The 19,801-nt window shown below is 47.6% G+C and overlaps 1 protein-coding gene across 1 annotated transcript; it reads right to left on the bottom strand.

The window, feature by feature from the left end:
- Nucleotides 1–17,867: 17,867 nt before the first annotated feature.
- LOC127345429 (transcription factor TCP20) lies at nucleotides 17,868–19,801 on the bottom strand. Its single transcript, XM_051371903.2, has 2 exons — nucleotides 18,264–19,801; nucleotides 17,868–18,170 (listed from the first exon to the last, which is right to left on the bottom strand). Exon 1 carries the CDS (start codon nucleotides 19,510–19,512, stop codon nucleotides 18,541–18,543), a length of 972 nt encoding a protein of 323 aa, XP_051227863.1. The 5' UTR covers nucleotides 19,513–19,801; the 3' UTR covers nucleotides 17,868–18,170; nucleotides 18,264–18,540.

The raw sequence follows: 19,801 nt of genomic DNA, 5'->3' as shown, positions 1-19,801 counted from the left end.
ACCCGTGATGAAGAGCTTGAGCAGTCGCGCAGAGCGCTTCCCAAAAACCTAATTCGCCCTCTCCCGTACAGGATCGCAAGTACGAGTGGTTCCGGAGACCTGCTCTCCCGTTCACCGATGCACGTCGGCGAGCGGGATGGAGTAGGCTACGATGGCGGCGCAAGCAGAGAGAGGTGGAAACCCTAACTCGTGTATTAGATGATTTCTGCGGTAGCCGGGCAAGAGATTATATAGGCTCAGGAAACCCTAGGCAACGTGGGGCACGCCCACGTCGCGCGCACGTTTTCGAGTCGGTTACAGATAGTCCACGGCCCGGGAGCGACCCGAACCGACTAACTGCGACGCGTCCGTCTAGGACTCTGTTCGTTTTCCTGAGCTGCAAAAAGTAAGGAAAGTCTCGGCTCGAGGCTCAATCCACTCACCACGAGCGCGGCGCGCGCGTCGTGACGTGTCGTGTCGAGTCGAGATGAGCGAGCGAGGAGGAGGAGGAGCGCGCGCGTGTAGCACTCCTATTCTCACTCACTTACTAGTGGTGGAACAACCCACCTTATAAGGTGGTCTAACTTCCTCCCAACTTTCCATGTGGGACTAAACTTCCCACCTCTTGCCACTCCCTAGTGAGCTGCCACCAACTTGGGCTCAAACTCACAAGGCTGCCACTAAGTGGGCTTTGAGATTTATAGGGAAATCTGAAATCTAGTATGGGCCAATGTGTATGGGCCCAATATTTCAACAATCCCCCACCAGATCTCAAATCCCCAATTAGAGATTTACCAATACTCACTGCTTGTTTATATACCAGTGTTTCAGCGGAGACTGTTAAGTTGAACTTCCGCCTAGAACCTTAAGCTACATCCATTCACACTTGAACAATGGACTAAGCCTTGAATTGCAAGTTTTGCGTGAACAGAGTTTCACTCAAAGTCATAACCAGTACATGGCTGCCAGTAGCCTACCCCGCGGGTGAAGCATATGCGTCATACTTCGTGGTCTCTTCATGAGTTTACTAGAGATCACCCAAATCTCATAGATTGCGACGTTTAACAATCGGACTCATATAGGTGTGTTATTTCAAGAATGCTCAGAGGACAAAGCATCTTTGCTAATATAGCCAACATAAACACATTAAGGCTTGTTGCCAACCTGCCTTACAGCAATTGAGAGTTGTGCATCTTCACATAGAGAGGGTTACATAATACTCTCCTCAATTAAACCACTAGCTTGTTTTTCCTGTGTCCTAATTCACGGGATCTCCGATCACAAAGGTTGGGTTACCACTATGGTGTAACATCAACGGGTCTCAAACCCATCTCCTCGATGCACTTTCTATCACATTACGTGATAGTCCCTTTGTAAAGGGATCTGCCAGGTTTTTGTCTGTTTGAATATATGTAACAGTTATTACTCCGGAGTTTCGCAATTTCCTGACAGACTTCAAACGTCTCTTGACGTGTCTTGATGACTTCGCGTTATCCTTAGAATTGTTCACTTTGACAATTACAGTTTGATTGTCACAATTCAAAAGGATTGCCGGTACAGGTTTTTCAACCACGTGCAAGTCCATCAAGAGCTCACGCAACCATTCTCGATTCAACGGTGGTTGTGTCCAAAGCAAGAAGTTCTGCTTCCATAGTTGACCTCGTCAATATGGTTTGTTTACAAGATCTCCATGACAACTGCGCCACCTCCAAAGGTAAATACATACCCACTAGTGGCGTAGAGATCAGCTACATCAGAGATCCAATTTGAATCACTATATCCTTCAAGCACACTGGGTGCCCCGAATAGTGAATCCCATAACTCATTGTACCACATAGGTAGCGCATGACCCTATCAAGTGCATGCCAATGATCAGTACCGGGTTTGACATGAACCTACTCAACTTGCTAACAGCAAAAGAGATGTCGGGTCTAGTCGCGCTCGCTAAGTACATGAGTGAGCCAACAATCTCGAGAGTATCTCGGTTGATCTACGGCAATCCTCCTGGTTCTTGCGTAATGTCACACTGGGATCATAAGGTGTTGGAGAAGACTTGCTATCAATATAGCCGAACCGGCTCAAGATCTTCTCAACATAATGGGATTGTGTTAGAGTAATCCCACTCTCGTTCTTAATAAGCTTGATGTTCAGAATCACATCAGCTTCTCCCAGATCTTTCATATCAAAACACTTTGACAAGAAAGACTTGACCTCGTGTATTACTTTCATGTTTGTACCAAATATCAGAATATCATCCACATACAAACACAGTATAACACCTTCGCCCCCACCATGGCGATAGTAAACGCACTTGTCAGCCTCATTGACAACAAAGCCTACAGAAGTCAAAGTTCTGTCAAACTTCTCATGCCATTGCTTAGGTGCTTGTTTCAGGCCATATAAAGATTTCAGCAACTTGCACACCTTTCTTTCTTCACCTTTTACTACAAACCCATCAAAGTTGATCCATATAGATTTCCTCTTCCAACTCTCCATTAAGAAAAGCTGTCTTTACATCCATTTGATGAACGATAAGACCATAGGAGGCAGCCATGGACAGTAGTACTCGAATGGTGGTAAGTCTAGCGACAGGTGAATAGGTGTCGAAGTAATCTTCGCCTTCTCTCTGTGTGTAGCCTTTAGCTACAAGCCGCGCCTTGTACTTCTCAATAGTACCATCAGGTCTTAGCTTCTTCTTGAACACCCATTTGCAGCCTACAGGCTTGCATCCATGGGGTCGTTCTGATAGCTCCCAAGTTCCATTAGAAAGAATCGAGTCCATCTCATTATGGACAGCTTCTTTCCAGTCATCTGCATCTGGAGATGCGAATGCCTCTGCAATGGACGTGGGAGTATCATCCACAAGGTACACAATGAAATCATCACCAAAGGATTTTTCAATCCTCCATCTCTTGCTCCGTTTAGGAGCTTCATTGTCATCCTTCTCAGTAACATTCTCATGTGATTGTTGAAAATACTCATTAGATGGACTAGACTCAGGAATTATCTCAGTAGAAATTCTAGCAATGCTATGCATATCTTTCATAGGAAACATGTTCTCAAAAAATGTTGCATCACGAGATTCCATAATAGTATCAACATGCATATCAGGTACCTCGGATTGAACTACTAAAAATCTATAGCCTATACTCCGCGGAGCATAACCTAGAAAGATACAATCTACTGTCTTTGGTCCGAGTTTGCGCTTCTTAGTAATTGGAATATTGACTTTCGCCAAACATCCCCACGTGCGCAAATACGAAAGTGATGGTTTTCTCCCAGCCCACTCCTCGTAAGGGGTTTTATCTTTATTCTTGTTAGGAACTCTATTCAGGACATGACATGAAGTCAATAAAGCCTCCCCCCACCATGCCTTTGATAAACCAGCAGTGGCTAACATGGAATTCACCAAGTCAGTCAGCGTGCGGTTTTTCCTCTCGGCAACCCCGTTTGACTGGGGTGAATAGGGAGGCGTCCTCTCATGAATAATGCCATGTTCCTCACAGAATTCATCAAAGATTTTAGGAAAATATTCACCACCACGATCCGACCTAAGACGCTTGATCTTTCTCTCTAGTTGATTTTCAACTTCGGCCTTATAAATTTTAAAGTAGTCTAAAGCTTCATCTTTAGTTCGCAACAAATAAACATAGCAAAATCTAGTCGCATCATCAATCAATGTCATGAAATATCTCTTTCCATCTTTTGTCAACACACCATTCATCTCGCATAGATCAGAATGTATGAGTTCTAGAGGTGCCAAGTTTCTCTCCTCGGCCGCCTTGTGAGGCTTCCGAGGTTGCTTTGATTGCACACAACTATGGCACTTAGAACCTTTGGCAATGGTGAAATTGAATTAAACTTAAACTGGATAGCCGAGACATTAAACCAAAATTAATGTGACATAAACGAGAATGCCAAACACGGTATCATCACTAACATTGCCACAAATATGGTTCACGGACTTATTACTGAAATCGAAAGCGAAAAGCGGAACAAGCCTCCGCACTCATAGCCTTTACCAATAAATTGTCCAAACTTGGAAACAACTACTTTATTCGACTACGAAACAACCTTAAACCCATCTCTCGCATAGAAGGGAGCCGCTAACGAGATTCTTGTTCATAGTAGGGACATGCCGCACGTTCCTCAGCTGCACGATCTTCCCCGAAGTGAACTTCAGATCTACCGTGCCAACACCACGAACAGAAGCATGTGACCCATTCCCCATCAAGACGGAAGAATCCCGGGCGACCTGGTAAGAAGTGAACATGGATATGTCAGCACACACATGAACATTAGCACCCGTATCAATCCACCAACATGGAGATTGAAATACCGAAAGAACAGTAAAGAGATTACCGTACCCATCAGCATTGCTAGCGGTCACAGTGTTGACTTGCCTCGCCTTTTTCTTGCGGTCTGCCCTCTCTGGACAGTCCTTAGAAAAGTGGCCAGTCTCTCCACAGGTAAAGCAGCTCAGATCTGCTTTGTTTATCATCTTCTTCTTCTTGAAGGTTGTAGTCTTCATAGGCTTATTGAAGGAGGGCTTGTTATTCCCTTTATTCTTGCTGTAGGGTTTCTTCTGCACCATGTTGGCGCTAGACTGACCCTCTCCTTTCTCAGTAGTATCCTTAGCCCGAGCTTTCTCCTCAACATCAAGAGACGCTATCAGATTTTCAACTGATATCTCCTGTCTCTTGTGTTTGAGAGTTGTGGCAAAGTTCCTCCATGAAGGAGGCAACTTAGCGATGATGCATCCAGCCACAAACTTATCAGGTAAGGCACACTTAAGGAGTTCAAGCTCTTTCGCAATGCACTGTATCTCATGAGCTTGTTCGACTACAGAACGGTTGTTTACCATCCTGATGTCATGGAAGCTCTCCATGATGTACGGTTCCTTTGCTGCATCGGTTGCACCGAATTTAGCATTCAGTGCATCCCAGAGCTCTTTACCGTCTGTTATGTGCATGTACACATCACACAGACGATCAGCAAGAATACTCAGAACGCATCCGACAAAGAGAGTATTGTCTTCCTTGAACTTGTTTTGATCTTGGTCAGATATAGTTCCTTCAGGTAAGCCATTACTAACTTGGAATACTTTCAGATGAGTAAGCCAGAGCGTGGCCTTAATCTGCCACCTCTTAAAGTGCACACCGGTAAACTTATCCAGCCTCAGCGCATCAGCAAAACCAGCCATAGTTAACTCAGGAAATTGCCTACACTTAGGTTTTTGGATTGTTGGATAATTAGGCACAATTTCCATGATTAATTCCAGAATATAAAACATGATGGCAGCAACTAGCAACATGTGAAACTCAAACATACTAGATGCATTAATCAACATGAGTAGCAGCAGCACAAACAGTAAAGCATCCATCGGTAAACAGATCGAGATATGTCGCACGTACCGGTCTGGTGGAGGTGGCGGTGGAGGTGTAGCAGATGATGTCGCAGCAGTAACGTTGTTGATGACAACGTTGTGGACGACAGGGACGACGGGTCGAAGTAGGCGGCGTTGAAGATGACGGTAGGCTGCACCGCCCGACTTGGACGGAAGACGACCCGTGATGAAGAGCTTGAGCAGTCGCGCAGAGCGCTTCCCAAAAACCTAATTCGCCCTCTCCCGTACAGGATCGCAAGGACGAGTGGTTCCGGAGACCTGCTCTCCCGTTCACCGATGCACGTCGGCGAGCGGGATGGAGTAGGCTACGATGGCGGCGCAAGCAGAGAGAGGTGGAAACCCTAACTCGTGTATTAGATGATTTCTGCGGTAGCCGGGCAAGAGATTATATAGGCTCAGGAAACCCTAGGCAACGTGGGGCACGCCCACGTCGCGCGCACGTTTTCGAGTCGGTTACAGATAGTCTCGGCTCGAGGCTCAATCCACTCACCACGAGCGCGGCGCGCGCGTCGTGACGTGACGTGACGTGACGTGACGTGACGTGACGTGACGTGTCGTGTCGAGTCGAGACGAGCGAGGAGGAGGAGGAGCGCGCGCGTGTAGCACTCCTATTCTCACTCACTTACTAGTGGTGGAACAACCCACCTTATAAGGTGGTCTAACTTCCTCCCAACTTTCCATGTGGGACTAAACTTCCCACCTCTTGCCACTCCCTAGTGAGCTGCCACCAACTTGGGCTCAAACTCATAAGGCTGCCACTAAGTGGGCTTTGAGATTTATAGGGAAATCTGAAATCTAGTATGGGCCAATGTGTATGGGCCCAATATTTCAACATGTCGAGGCCATACATGGTAACTTCCCAAAACAGGTTTTTGTTTTTGTATTAAAGAAAACATTGGGAGATTCTCCACCCATTCTAGACTTAGTAACTCATCCTGCACGTATGCTAGGCACGAGTAATTGATTAGGTTTTTAAACTATCGAGAAGTTTATGCACTTTCCTCACATGACACAATCAGCTCATTGTGTCGTTGTACTTCTTGGTATGCGGCCTGGAAAAGATCATGAGAGGAGGTCTTTACATAGAAATCCCCTTAGCAACACCTGCTCCTACTTAGCACAATGGCCAATCTACAAATGATGCTACTGGAGCTTACTAGGGTTGTAACGACCATGGGCTTAGCTACACTTTGCAAATGAATAAAGGAACGCCCAGGTGTTTGGGAATTTAGGTAGATAGTTCTCCACGGCGCAGATCATAGATAGAGTTCTTGAGGAGTTCAACCTTTGGTGGGCTGCGAGGGGAGGAGAGCGGAGAGTCATGATGCAAGAGTAGGCGTTGAGTTTTGGTGTGTGTGTGGATTGATCAAGGGTAGATGTTCGCATCCCCCTTCGGTCTCTTGTAATTGTTGTTGGTCCCTTCTATAAAGATTTGACACGCTTTTCGCGTGCCCACGAGAAAAGAAACAAACACTTTGCAAATGCAGTTCCTAAATAATTTATAAAGAATAGACCACATGTATTCCTGCAACTCTGGGGGCATCGGTTAGAAAGAGGGAAGGCCAGCGGCAGCACTATGGTATGTGGAGCTTCTGCGGTGCGAGCTACGCCCGGCTCTTCGAGGCTGCATATACGGGTCCATGGGGTCGACATAGAGCTGGATGGAACGATGATGAGGGATCACGAGTCAGGACGCAGGAACAGACGATAATCCATTGCCATTTACCAAGTCCTCGGTCAGAGGTGCAGCTGCAACGACAGTACTAGTCAAGATACTTCAATGTTGCAGGTTGATTGTTTTTTTCTCGAGCTTCTCACGATTGATGAGGTTTGGCCGTTTGGTCGAGGTAGTGAACTACTTAGGTTGTGACCATGTATGATCTCAGCCGGAAAACCTGATACCCGGTCTAAAAAACTGATATTTGCCATATAATTTTGCTGTGAAGGAAAATAGGAGCCTGCTCCTTCATTTCAATAATAAAAAATGTATATCCATTCAAAGCTTTTGGAGAACAATATGAAAAACAGCGTCTCGTTCAATATATATGTGAGCTTTTTTAGAGATTGTTTTGCGAGCTGTTTTTACATATTTAGCAATTACATGGGCAAAGTTTTTCTTAGTTAAACTGTTCAGATTTTTATAATTCAATTTTTTCTTATCACTTAAACCGTAACGCGTCGTAGCAACGCATGAGCAAATTTCCTAGTAATTTATAAAGAATAGACCTACACATGCATTCCGGTAACTCTGCAATTCAACAAAGCATAGAAAATATATAACTTGCTGTTTTCCAGATGACGTTCTAATTCCTCATAATACTTCATTCGCACTAGCGACAACCTGTTGTAAAAACAAATAATTTCAAATAAACAAAGTGCTAGAAAAATGTATAGAAATAAAGGCACGAGATAAACCAAATTATGAACCTAGTTATAAACTTAACCCTACAATAAAAAAATATGAAAAAAAAGGTTCAAAGGGAACTGTGGTTTGTAAGATATGGCCTATATAACATTCAGATTCAGATTTAAATTTGTCTTGGTTTGATATGTCATATTTTAAGTTTCTTTTTGTAGCTAGACTGATAGAACACTCGAAATCATTTAAGGTGCAAAAAGAATCACCGCATAAGGAGTTCTAGATCAAAATATATGTAACGTATAAGTTTACTCCAAATTTAAACTACTGAAATTGTCTTGGCTTAGTGTGGATCATCAGATCAAAATCTACTAATAAGATTAGAAGATGGCGGTTCTCGACTTCATAAATGACATGGTGTGGTGTGAACTGTTAGATCAAGATCAACAGGTGTGATTTTTTTCCGATAAAGGATGCTTTATTACTTTAAGAAGCAATTACATCCAGCCTCTGCATAACCAGGATGCACACATCCATTTTGTTGTCTCAAGTCCAAAAGGATAAATAATAAAAACTAGGCGAGATACATATCGGAACGATGAATCATATAACGCCTTAAGGTGTAGGTGGGGCATCTATCCGTAGATTATGCTGCCACCCATGTAGGGAAAAAGTATCCCTCGCCGTAGCCTCCAACCGTGTACAGACCTCCGTAAATAGGTCTCGGTTCTCCACTCTCTGAAGAGGTAACCATGAACGGAGAATACCTGTACATCTGTAGATGACCTGCAACAAAGAGCAATTTTTGTCATTAAAGATCTTGTCATTTCTACATAGCCAAAGCGCCCTGCTAGCGCCCCCACCCTAAGAAGCATCTTAACCCTTGAATCTATACCATGAAGCCAATTGCCAAAGACATTGGTGACACTAGTCGGAGGATACAGGGTAGACGCTACTTGGATGACTGACCATATAGATCTCGCGAACTGGCACTGAAAGAATAAGTGTTTGATTGTTTCGTCTTGATGACAAAAAACACACCGTGTATTTCCATGCCAATTCCGCTTAACAAGATTGTCTTTGGTGAGAATAACCCCACGACGAAGATACCATCCAAATATTTTAATTTTTAATGGTATCTTCATCTTCCAAATCTTCTTATTGCTATCAACTGGTAAATCAGAAAGAAGGATCGCATTGTAGAAAGATTTTACGGAAAAAGTACCATCTACATGAAGGTTCCATCTAAATTCGTCTGGTTCAGGCAATAAATGAATATCTCTGAGCCGTTGAATTAGGGTATTCCATGCCACAAGTCTTTGTCCAAGTAAAACCCGTCTGAACGTCACATTCGGAGGTGAGGTAGCCATTACAGTGGCAATGGTATCACCTTGTCGACGAGCAATCCTATACAGAGCAGGATACTGTTCACTTAAGGGTGCATTGTCTAGCCAAGCATCTTCCCAGAACCGTATTTGTGCTCCATTCCTGATTGAGAAAGTACCATGGCGAAAGAATACATTTTTTGTCGCCATAAGACCAGCCCAGAAGTGAGAATCCCCAGGTTCCCAAACCACTTGGGATAGTGTCTTCGAACCGATATACTTTCTCCGAAGAATAGTTTGCCAAGTCTCATCCTCAGTAAGTAGCTTAAACAGCCATTTACCCAGTAGAGCTGAATTCTTGACCCCCAGGTCATGAACTCCAAGCCCTCCTTGATCTTTGGGACTACAAACTATACTCCACTTAACCAGTCGATATTTCTTTTTCTCGCTGTCCCCTTGCCAAAAGAATATGGATCGATAGTAATCGAGTTTATGCAGAATTCCTTTCGGTAGGATGAAGAATGATAACATATACAGTACCATATTTGTGAGTACCGAATTAATGAGTACCAATCTTCCTCCCAGGGACAACAATTTACCTTTCCAACTACTAAGCCGTTTTGTAATCTTTCTTCCACTAATTTCCATTCCGCGATTGTAAGTCTCCGATAATGAATCGGAATACCCAAATAACGAATAGGAAATTGGCCTTGCCCGCACCCAAACAACTTTGTATACAGAGCCGTATCGTTTTGGGCATCACCGAAACAGAACAATTCGCTTTTATGTAAATTGATTTTCAATCCTGACAACTGCTCAAAAGCCGCCAAAATTAATTTCAGATTTTGAGCTTTTTGAAGATCATGATCCGTAAACAGAATTGTATCGTCGGCATATTGAAGTATAGATAAACCACCATCAACCAGATGTGGAATCACTCCTTCAATCTTGCCATCAGCCTTGGCCCGCTCTATGAGTATAGCCAGCATATCCGCTACAATGTTAAACAACATCGGTGATAACGGATCCCCTTGGCGTAACCCTTTTCGTGTTTGGAAATAGTGGCCGGTGTCATCATTAACCCGGATTGCGACACTACCTCCATACACAAAATCATTTATTAGAGCGCGCCACTCTGGAGAAAAACCTTTCATCCTGAGTGTCTGTTGTAGGAAAGACAACTTGACTTTATCATACGCCTTTTCAAAATCTAGTTTTAAAATAACCCCATTTAATTTCTTAGAATGCATCTCATGTACCGTCTCATGCAAAACCGCCACTCCATCAAGGATGTTCCTTCCTTGCATAAAGGTTGTCTGTGATGGCTGGACAACATGATCCGCAACCGTATTAAGTCTAATGGTGGCCACTTTCGTGAAAATCTTGAAACTTACATTTAAGAGGCAAATAGGTCTATATTGTTGAATCCTTTCTGCCTCATTAACTTTCGGTAACAAGATTACTTCACCAAAATTTAAACGAAATAATTCTAGTTGTCCAATGTGTAGGTCACTGAACAAATCTAGAAGGTCCGATTTAATCGTATCCCAGAAAGTTTGATAAAACTCCACTGGAAAACCATCAGGACCCGGTGCTTTGTTGCATTCCATTTGGAAAATTGCCTTCTGAACCTCTTCCTCAGTATAAGGTGCGGTTAGTAGACCATTTTCTTCCATAGAAACTTGGGGTATATCGTTCGTTAAGTCCTCATTAAGAGAGAATGTGCTTTCCTCCGGAGGACCAAACAAACCTTTATAATAATTAGTAATGTAAGATTTGAGTTGCTCATGGCCTTCAATCAACCATTCATCTTGAATAAGAGAGTGAATACGTTTTTTCCGATGTCTCCCATTGGCTAAGCCATGGAAATATCGCGTATTTGAATCTCCTTCCAATATGAATTGAGCTTTGGAACGTTGATACCATTTGAGTTCCTCCTCACGAAGAAGACTCGCCATCTGCGCATTTGATTGATTTTTAAGTTCAATCTCTTGCGTAGACAATAGTCTAACCTCCGCAACAGCCTCAAGCTCATCAATTACATTTGATAAGCGAGCCTTATCTTTTTTAAGAATACCAGCCGTATGGGCAGCCCAACCAGAGAGATGTTTGCGCATTGTCCGCATCTTATTATTCCATCTCAAAATTGGAGTGCTGCCCCCGACCGGTCTCTCCCAAACCTTCTTAACCATACCATGAAATCCCTCTCGATGTAGCCAGCCAAGTTCAAATTTGAACGGCCGTTTACAAACAGGACGGGGATTCCCAGTAGTTAGGAGAATGGGAGCATGGTCAGATAGTTTTTCAATACGTTCTAGTGCACGGACTGACACCATAGGGTATTTATTTTCCCATTCGGTGTCCATCAACACGTGATCTAGTTTCTCGTATGTGGGTTCAGGCAAGCTGTTGGCCCAAGTAAACTGTCGACCGGACATAAACACCTCTCTTAAATCAAGGCTATCAATGATAGCGTTGAACAAGAAAGGCCAATGTCCATCGAAACGGCCTTTACTTTTCTCATGAGGAAATCTCAACAATTTAAAATCGCCTCCGATTAAAATCGGATAAGGATTATCTTTTGTAAGATTTACCAACTCACGTAAAAAGTCAGCCTTAAAAGCATCCTGGGCGGCACCATATACAGCAACCAGACTCCACGTGAAACCGTCTGCTTTATTCTGAATGTCGAGCTTAATGTGATACTCTCCATCAGAACTAGCTAAGACAGTCATGGTGTCTATACGGACGCCAAGTAAAATGCCACCGGACCTACCATGAGGCGGGCGAGAAAACCACTGAAAGTTAATCCCGCCTGACAGTCGGTCAAGAAAACTTTGTGTGAAATTTCGCCTACCCGTCTCCGATATAGCAATGAAATCTAAATCATAATCTCTACAACCATCGGCTATGTGGGAATGCTTAGCCAAGTCACCAAGATCTCTGCTATTCCAAAACATGCCATTCATCGAGAAACTATTTTAGATTTAGTATTCTTGCTATATCTGCGAGATTTCTTTCCAGCCGACGATCGAGAACCACGTTCAGAAGCTTGTAGATCAGAACTAAGCTCCACGTGTTCTAAATCGACTTCTGAAATATTACCAATAATAGCCGAGAGAAGCTGACCATCTAGGATGTCATCCTCTTCCTCATCGTCTACTACTGCTGTTTCATGCCCAGTGGAGACATTCGGAACAACCGTTAGACGGTCAAGCTCCGTCTGTCTCAACACATTGGCCGAAACTGAAATCTCATCAGACCGACTACCCATATTAACCCCTATGCTACTCAAATTTGAAGAAATACAAGTATCTGAAAAAGAAACAAACGACTTGGACGGTTGTTTAGTACCTGCTGTGTCGAGGTTCTTCTCAGCCTTACGCCGCATGGCTCTCTGCATGGCATCCTCATCCGTCGCCCCCGCCCCATCCGCCGCAAGAGCGTACCTCCCACTCCGCCTCACCGTCGGCTGAACAACGGGAGGAGGGACCGTGGGTGGCGGCTGCTGCAGGGTGGAGACCGGCGATGGAGAAGTCGAGGGCGGTGGAGACCTAGCCGGTGAAGGAGAAGAGGTCGTCGATACAGGGGTAGAAGGTGATGTAGCCCCCTGTATCACAGCAGCCCCAGGAGAGTCCCCCATCGCGGGGGAAAAAGGTATCGAAGAAGAAGCGCCCTCCGTCCCATCATCTTGCCCCTCCGCCCATGGAGGCGGTATCACAGGCTCAACGGGTCCGTTCACCCTGAAGGTCCGCTGCCCCGCATCCAGATGGTGCGGCAGCGAAGCGTCCTCCAAAGTCGGCAGCACCTCCTCCAGCACCACGACACTCTGGCGCCCGACCGCCCGTGATCGTATGCTGCTGTCGTGAGGGACGCAGCGAGGCGCCTTCTGCACAGCCATCACGGCCCGATCGAACCAGGCCCATCTACCTTGCGGCCCTCCAGAGGAGGCCTCCAGTGCCGCGTCCGCTGGTTTGAATCGCGGCTCGAGACCTGCCGCGATCAACGGCCGCACCGCCGGTACCTCGGCCGGCACCGAAGACGAGGTGCCAGCGTCGCCTCCACCACCACGCGACTCGGTGTTGGAGATGCCCCAAGCACCACGGAGGTAACAGATCCCGACGAAGGATCCAAAGGCGCGATCGCCGCCGGCCGACGTGCAGAAACTGCAGCGAGGAAGTCCCCAAAAACAGGCACCGGCGTGACTCGACGACGCGGAAGCGGGCCTCTCCAGGGCTTCATCCGCGGCATCCGGGAAAGCCGCAGGCCTACCGGCGACGAGGACGCCGCCCTCATCGCAGACCTCTTGACCTTCTCCCCCGGCGGCGGCGACGCAGATCTTGCTCGCTCCGACGACCTGCACGACGAAAAACGTACCTCTGGCGATGCAGACCTTGACCATTCCCTGGACTCAGACGTCGGATATCCGATCTTTGTCCAGAAGTCATCTCTCACCTCCTCTTGGGACGATTCCGGCGACCGCCCGATCAGTTGCACGATAGGATCTAGCCCTAGCACCGACCACGCCGCCTCCTCCGCCGTTTCCCGCGTCTCCTCGTTAGAATCCTCGTCCTCCGCTAGGCAGAAGAACCTGGACCCGACGGTTGGCCGCGCCGGCGAGGGAGGAGCCGATGCGCCGGCGGCACGCGCAGGATCCGACCGAGCCACCCCATCGCTAGCCGCCATCGAAACCGGCCGGCCCGCAGTTGCCGCAGATCGCAAGCGTTCTGCGAGGCGAGGGGTACGACAGTGTGCGTCGCGTCCCCCGTCTCGGCTCTTGGTCTCGATCTGGTTCTTCCAAGTGCGGCGGTCGGCGGCAGGGAACCGGTGCGGCTGATTTGTTGAAGAGTGACGATGCGCGAGGAAGAGGCGGCGGCGGGGACGCGCGCTAGCGAGAGAGGGCGGCGGCCAGGACGCGCGCTAGGGAGAGGGGCGGCGGCGGGGACGCGCGCTACCGACGTGGGAGGAGCGGCGGTGGCGCGGACGCGCGCTGGCGGCGTGGGAGGAAGAGGCGGTGTGATACTGATTCGTTTAGATGAGGTGGTGTGATCCTAACCGTTGCGGGGAAAATGAAGGGTCCATATTAGATCGGTGGTCAGGACTCAACTGTCAAACACCATATTTCTCTTTTTGGAAAAAGGTCACAATTCTTACATATGAGGAGGTAAAGAAACACAGCCATGACGAGGCAAAAGCCTTGAAAATAAGTGGTAACGAATCATCAGAAAAAGATTTGATGGACACAAAACGCCCATGTCACTGCAGAATAAAACTGCCACTGATGAAGAAACAGATGTTGGTATCTCGGAGCACACACCTACTCTTTATCAGTTTGGTTAAGAAAAGAAAGAGAGATCCCCCACTGCGAAGACGAAGATGTTGCCAAGATATACGAGGTTTTAATAAAGAAACTTTTGCATGACACTGTCCACACTAATCTAAATAATCCCATCAAGAAGGTGAGTGGTTGTGCGAGCAATCATAGTGCTTGCTGGCATGTTCAATAGCGGCGTGACTCGCATGTCTGTCAATAAACAACTAGCGATGCTTCATGTACTATACGCAGAAACTAGTATGATTCTCAACAAAATAAATTTGGATATATGATATTACGGTAAAGGCATCATTTTTTTTAATGAATTGGAGTGCATCAGGATGAAATATACAAGGTGGTGATTTGGCCATGATATAATTTCAAGCTATGCGTCTGGATTTCGAACGTCTATTCACTATAGAAAAGTTATGCATGCGACCATTTTAGGTTGACAATATGAGTCGAATCAAGCCAAACATGACAATTAAGATGGAAGCACACTTGCATTGTTGCATTGTTAGAGCATCTCCACCGATGATCCCGATAGGTATTTGGAGGCCGACGCTATTTTGGGCTCAAACCATCGGATCCTAAAAAGCGCCAGCACGGTTTCGAGCCCAATAGAAACGCTGGTAACCCCGTGCCGGCCCCTTCGTACAGGGCGCACCGACGCTAAGCGTCACGTCGGATCCCACACGCACTCACCGCTTCCCGCGCGTACTCGGTGTTTCCCACGCGTTCTTCCCGCCATTTCTCGCGTCATCGTCGCCTATAAACGCCACCTCCGCTTAACGGACATCATAGCCACCGCCGTAGCTAAAAATGTCTCGTCGCCTTCCTACCACGTACTCTCGCGCGCTGCCTCCACCCCCGTCTCCACCTGCGCCTTCACCTACCAACACCCACAATTGGGATGGCGTGGAGAAGGACCCGGAGCTCGCAGAATACGAGCAGTGGAGAGCGATGACGCTTGTGGCGACCGTAAACGCTTTTGTTGCGGACTAGCGACACCAGTAGGAGGCGAAACGACAGCGGCAGACGGAGCGGCATCGGCGGGAGGTGAAGCGGCAGCGGCTAGGGGAAGCGAACGCGTGGCACCAGGAGGCGCATGAGGAGTGTCAGCGCCAGGATGGACTGCGACAACGTCGTCGTGTGGAGGCGCTGCAGCAGCGGCTGTGGGGGCAGGGGTGGAGCACCAGCGGCGATGGGAGGAGCTGAGGCGGCGGCCGCGGATTTGGTGGCCTAGGAGGAGGAAGCGGCAGCGTCGGTAGCGAAAGCGAAGGACGACGAGTCTCTCGACTGGTCCGACGACAGGCCAGACGCGGAGGAGCAGGTAGCGCAACAGAAGGCGATCCTCGAGTTCATCAAGTCGCTCAAGAAGGTGGAGGACGTCGCACATGCCCGCGAGGAGAATAACGAGAAGCGATGGCGCCGCGCCGTCAACCTCTCCATCGAGGCGGACCACCGCTTCTCCACCGAGCATAGGGAACGGCTACACGGCTACACGAGGAACATGAGAGACAGTGTGCGGCGGGGATTCGGACGTCCAACACACCGCCAGACGTCCAGTAGGCTACAAGTGTAGCAAATTTGTAATATATACTAAAATAAAAATCTTTATTTTAGCTGAAAAACTTTTATCAGGGACACCGTATTGGAGACGCTGGTGTGGGAACCCGTTTCCCAAACGGAGGATGGCATGCGGACATCTCCCATAGGAGTAGGACTGTACCGACGCACCTACCGACGCATATTTGGGGAGCACCAGTGGATACAGCTATAAGCCTGGTGTGCAGTGCAGATCAGTATGCTGCTGGCGTTGAAGCTAAAACCCTAAGTTGCCAACAATATCAGGCACTTCACATTCTTCACGGTCCAATCAGAACCGCAATGAAGTAGCGCGGAGGAGAATGGCGTACGTCTATTCCTCTCTCGAGACCGCACAAAATAAATGTGACTAGGGTAGATGGGGAGCATGAGGTCACTAGCAACCATCCCTACCCGAATTAACTCGGGTGAGGCATTAGAAGAGCAACAGAAATCTGTTTTCAAGGGAGTGGAACATTTCAGGGAAGGACGATGCTGATGTGCTACCACCAGCAGGCCACACCATGTGCAGTTTGGTTTTATGGCAACTGGCAGCAAGATCCAACAGGCACCAAACATCCATGCTGTGTCTCACATTTATGGGAGATTTCATGGATGCATGTAGAGACATAACAAGGCAAACATGGATGAATGATCTCCATGCAAGGCAAAACAGGTAAACATGAATTGATCCATGCAAACACAGAAGAAATCAAGACAGCATGAAAGTAGAGTCGCCCCATCCAGAGCAGACTGAACTTTCCATTGGAGAGCAGACATGCAGCACTGTTAAGAAATAGGTGAACTACAGTTACTAGCATAATCATGCTGCCCACACAGAAAGAAACACACTTTTCCTTTTTCTTTGTTATCTCCTGATGACTAAGATGAACATGCTGCTCTCCAGCTTGTAAAGTAATTTCGGTTCGAATGCTATCCTGGCATAATTGAGTATATTTTACAGCCCCACCAGGAAAAAGGGCGCAAGCTTTGTTACTGTTTGATGAGCTGGCAAATAAACTATCAAAACTTATGGAACTGCATGCAGATTTATTTTCCCTAATGCTACACACCAAAATTCATCTCCGTCTGTTGCTGATAATAGTGGCTAGTGATCTTCAACATGACAATGAAAACAAAGATATACTATAAGCTAAGCACAGAGGTGGGCAGAGGGTATTTGATAGTTTTCCATAAGCCAAACTAAAAAAGAGTCTCGAACACGCACCTGACTTGTGTCATTTTGTACTAGAAGAAGAAAGTGTCAAAATGTCGCTAGGTTTACAAAACAAACCTGACAAATGTGAAAGAAAAAAACAGAGAGGCCAGCCTAGTCTAAAAGAAAACTCAAAAGAAAAGGCGAAGTGACCCAAAACTTGAAAGGTCTAAACAACCTAAATATAGATGTAGGCATTTCCATGCAATCATATAGCATACCCGCTTTATCATCGTGGAACAGCCCAATGGTATAGCGTGCTCGCCTGCCCTTAGGTAAACCGATGATGCTTATATAGCAATTAAGAACAGACATTTCTCAAGACAATTTCCACTAGACTACGGTGGACCAAGAACAAAACCGTTCGGTTTTGTTTTAGAATCAAATGGTGATGTGGCATTGCCCTTCTATACAATTATAAGCTAAAAATTTGACTATTCAGACATCAAGAGTGCTAAAACACATTGTTAGTGGGACCCATTTCACCATCACAACCAAAAAACACAGCTCTCCTCGCCTCGCTGCTACTTCATCTATGTATTGACAGTTCCTATTAGTTAAAGATATGCACGAGTATACAAACTACATTAATCAACAAGAAAATGTTTGTCAAACTGACTATAAAGATAGAAGGATCAAGAGAAACCTTGATATCAGTAATAGATCATTGGTCTGACACAGAAGAAGCAAATAAGCAGATGTTATATAAATGATCGTCTAAGAAAACAAGCATATAGAATCAGGGATGTCGGAAGTGCATATGTATCATAATTTCGTTGCAGAAATAGCCCGTGAAGGGAGGATGAAATTGCCGTCTATCATCTTGATTGCTCAAAAGCACATCATTCCTTCCATAAGACTATAAGAGGACATCTCCCTAGCTGCAAAATTACATGAATATCTACACACCTTGCAATAACAAATAAGGTACTCACTCAAGGGTGGACGGTCGAAATCATCCAGCTCTCTGCTATATTACACACCTGCAATATGGACAGAAAACGAACATTGATGGGTAAGCTCATTGCTCAAATAATCAGGCACGTCGGATGCAATAATAAGATTCAGACTTTTACCTGAATCGTAGGGAATTCTCGAAATCATCGACAGAGCAGTGGGAGTAGGAACTGGGGATGATCCTGATCCGTTCCACCAAGACCCCAGAGCAAGAAGCCTCTTTTGAGTTTCGACACCACAAGAGAAAAAATTGACATAAAAAAGTCATCACTGAACAATAACCTAACAGTAAGCAAATCATCGCCATAGCTGCGTGCACACACTTTTCTCTCCTTGATTCGTTTCTCCTCTTCCAGAAACACAAACAGACGCAGTGATAGGTGAACATGAATCATACTACTGCCCGGACTCCTCGTCGGAGTCGCCATCCTCGCGTTCCTCCTCCCCGTCCTCCGGCGGTTGCGGCTGCTGGTGCTGTTGGTGTTGGTGATGCTGGTGAGAGTGCTGCAGGTGGCCGCTGGCACCTGCGCCGCCTACGTGGTAATACTGGCCGAGCGACTGCGCGGCGAGCACGCCGATGTGGCCTTCCTGCGACAGGCCGAGCTCGAGCCCCGGCATGGCCGCGGCGTGGCTGGCGAACATGGGCGCGAAGCCGATGTGGCCGCCCATGCCGCCCGCGGCGCCGCCCGGCAGCTCGATCCCGGCGGGGAGCCCCATCCGCTGCATGATCCCGCCGATGACCCCGCCGTCGGCGCCGGGGCCGGACGAGTTCATGAAGCCGGCGTGCGAGAAGCCCGCGGACCCCGGCGGCGGGGCCCACATGTGGTGATGGTGGTGGGGCCGGCCCGCGAGCGCGGAGGTGGGCGACGGGAGCGAGGGCGCGACGGAGGAGAGCGCGGAGGCCGGTATGGTGCCGGTCCCCGTGGCGGCGACGATGGCCGGCTCCGCCTGCTGCAGCAGCCACTGGACGGTCTCGCCGTCGGACTTGTGGCCGAGCTCGCGCGTGAGCTGGAAGATCCGCGCCGCGCAGAGCGCCGGCATCCGGATCCGCCGCCCCCGGCCGTCCACCTTGGTGTGGCGGTCCTTGTTGGAGCTCCGCTTGGGCCCCAGCACCCTCCGGTCCCCTGCGGCAGCCGCCGCCACCTGCAGCTCCTTACCTCCGCCTCCATCGTCCTGCGGCGGCGGCGGCGGCTGATGGACCTGGATTTGCAGGTGCTGCTGCTGCTCTTGCTGCGGTTGGTGGTACTGCTCGCGATCCAGCTGCTGCTGCTGCTGCTCCGAGGTGGTGGAGGTGGTGGTGGTGGTGGTCGCCGCGGTGGTGGGCTCCGTTTTGTTTAGCGGTGGGGGTGGGGGGAACTTGGGGTCCATCTCCTCCTCCTCTCCACACGCGACGCAAACAACTACACCAACTTGCCCAAACAACTTCTCCCAATCAAATTCTTCCCCCTTCCTCGCTGCCCTGAATGAAACCAAGAAAGGAAGAACAAGGAAGGAAGGAGGAGGAGGAGCAGGGCAAAGACCAATAATGGATTGGAGATGGCGATGGCGATGGGGAGGGAGAAAGAAGAAGCTAGCTGCTCAGCTTAGGAGAGAGACGGAGAATAAGAAAATCTAGGGAAAGATACCACCCCCACTTTCTTGATTTACTCTGCTACTA

The sequence above is a fragment of the Lolium perenne genome, chromosome 3, assembly GCF_019359855.2.
Source record: "Lolium perenne isolate Kyuss_39 chromosome 3, Kyuss_2.0, whole genome shotgun sequence".
Taxonomy (NCBI): domain Eukaryota; kingdom Viridiplantae; phylum Streptophyta; class Magnoliopsida; order Poales; family Poaceae; genus Lolium; species Lolium perenne.
Note: the sequence above shows the minus strand (reverse complement) of the source record. Positions and strands in the feature narration are given on the sequence as shown.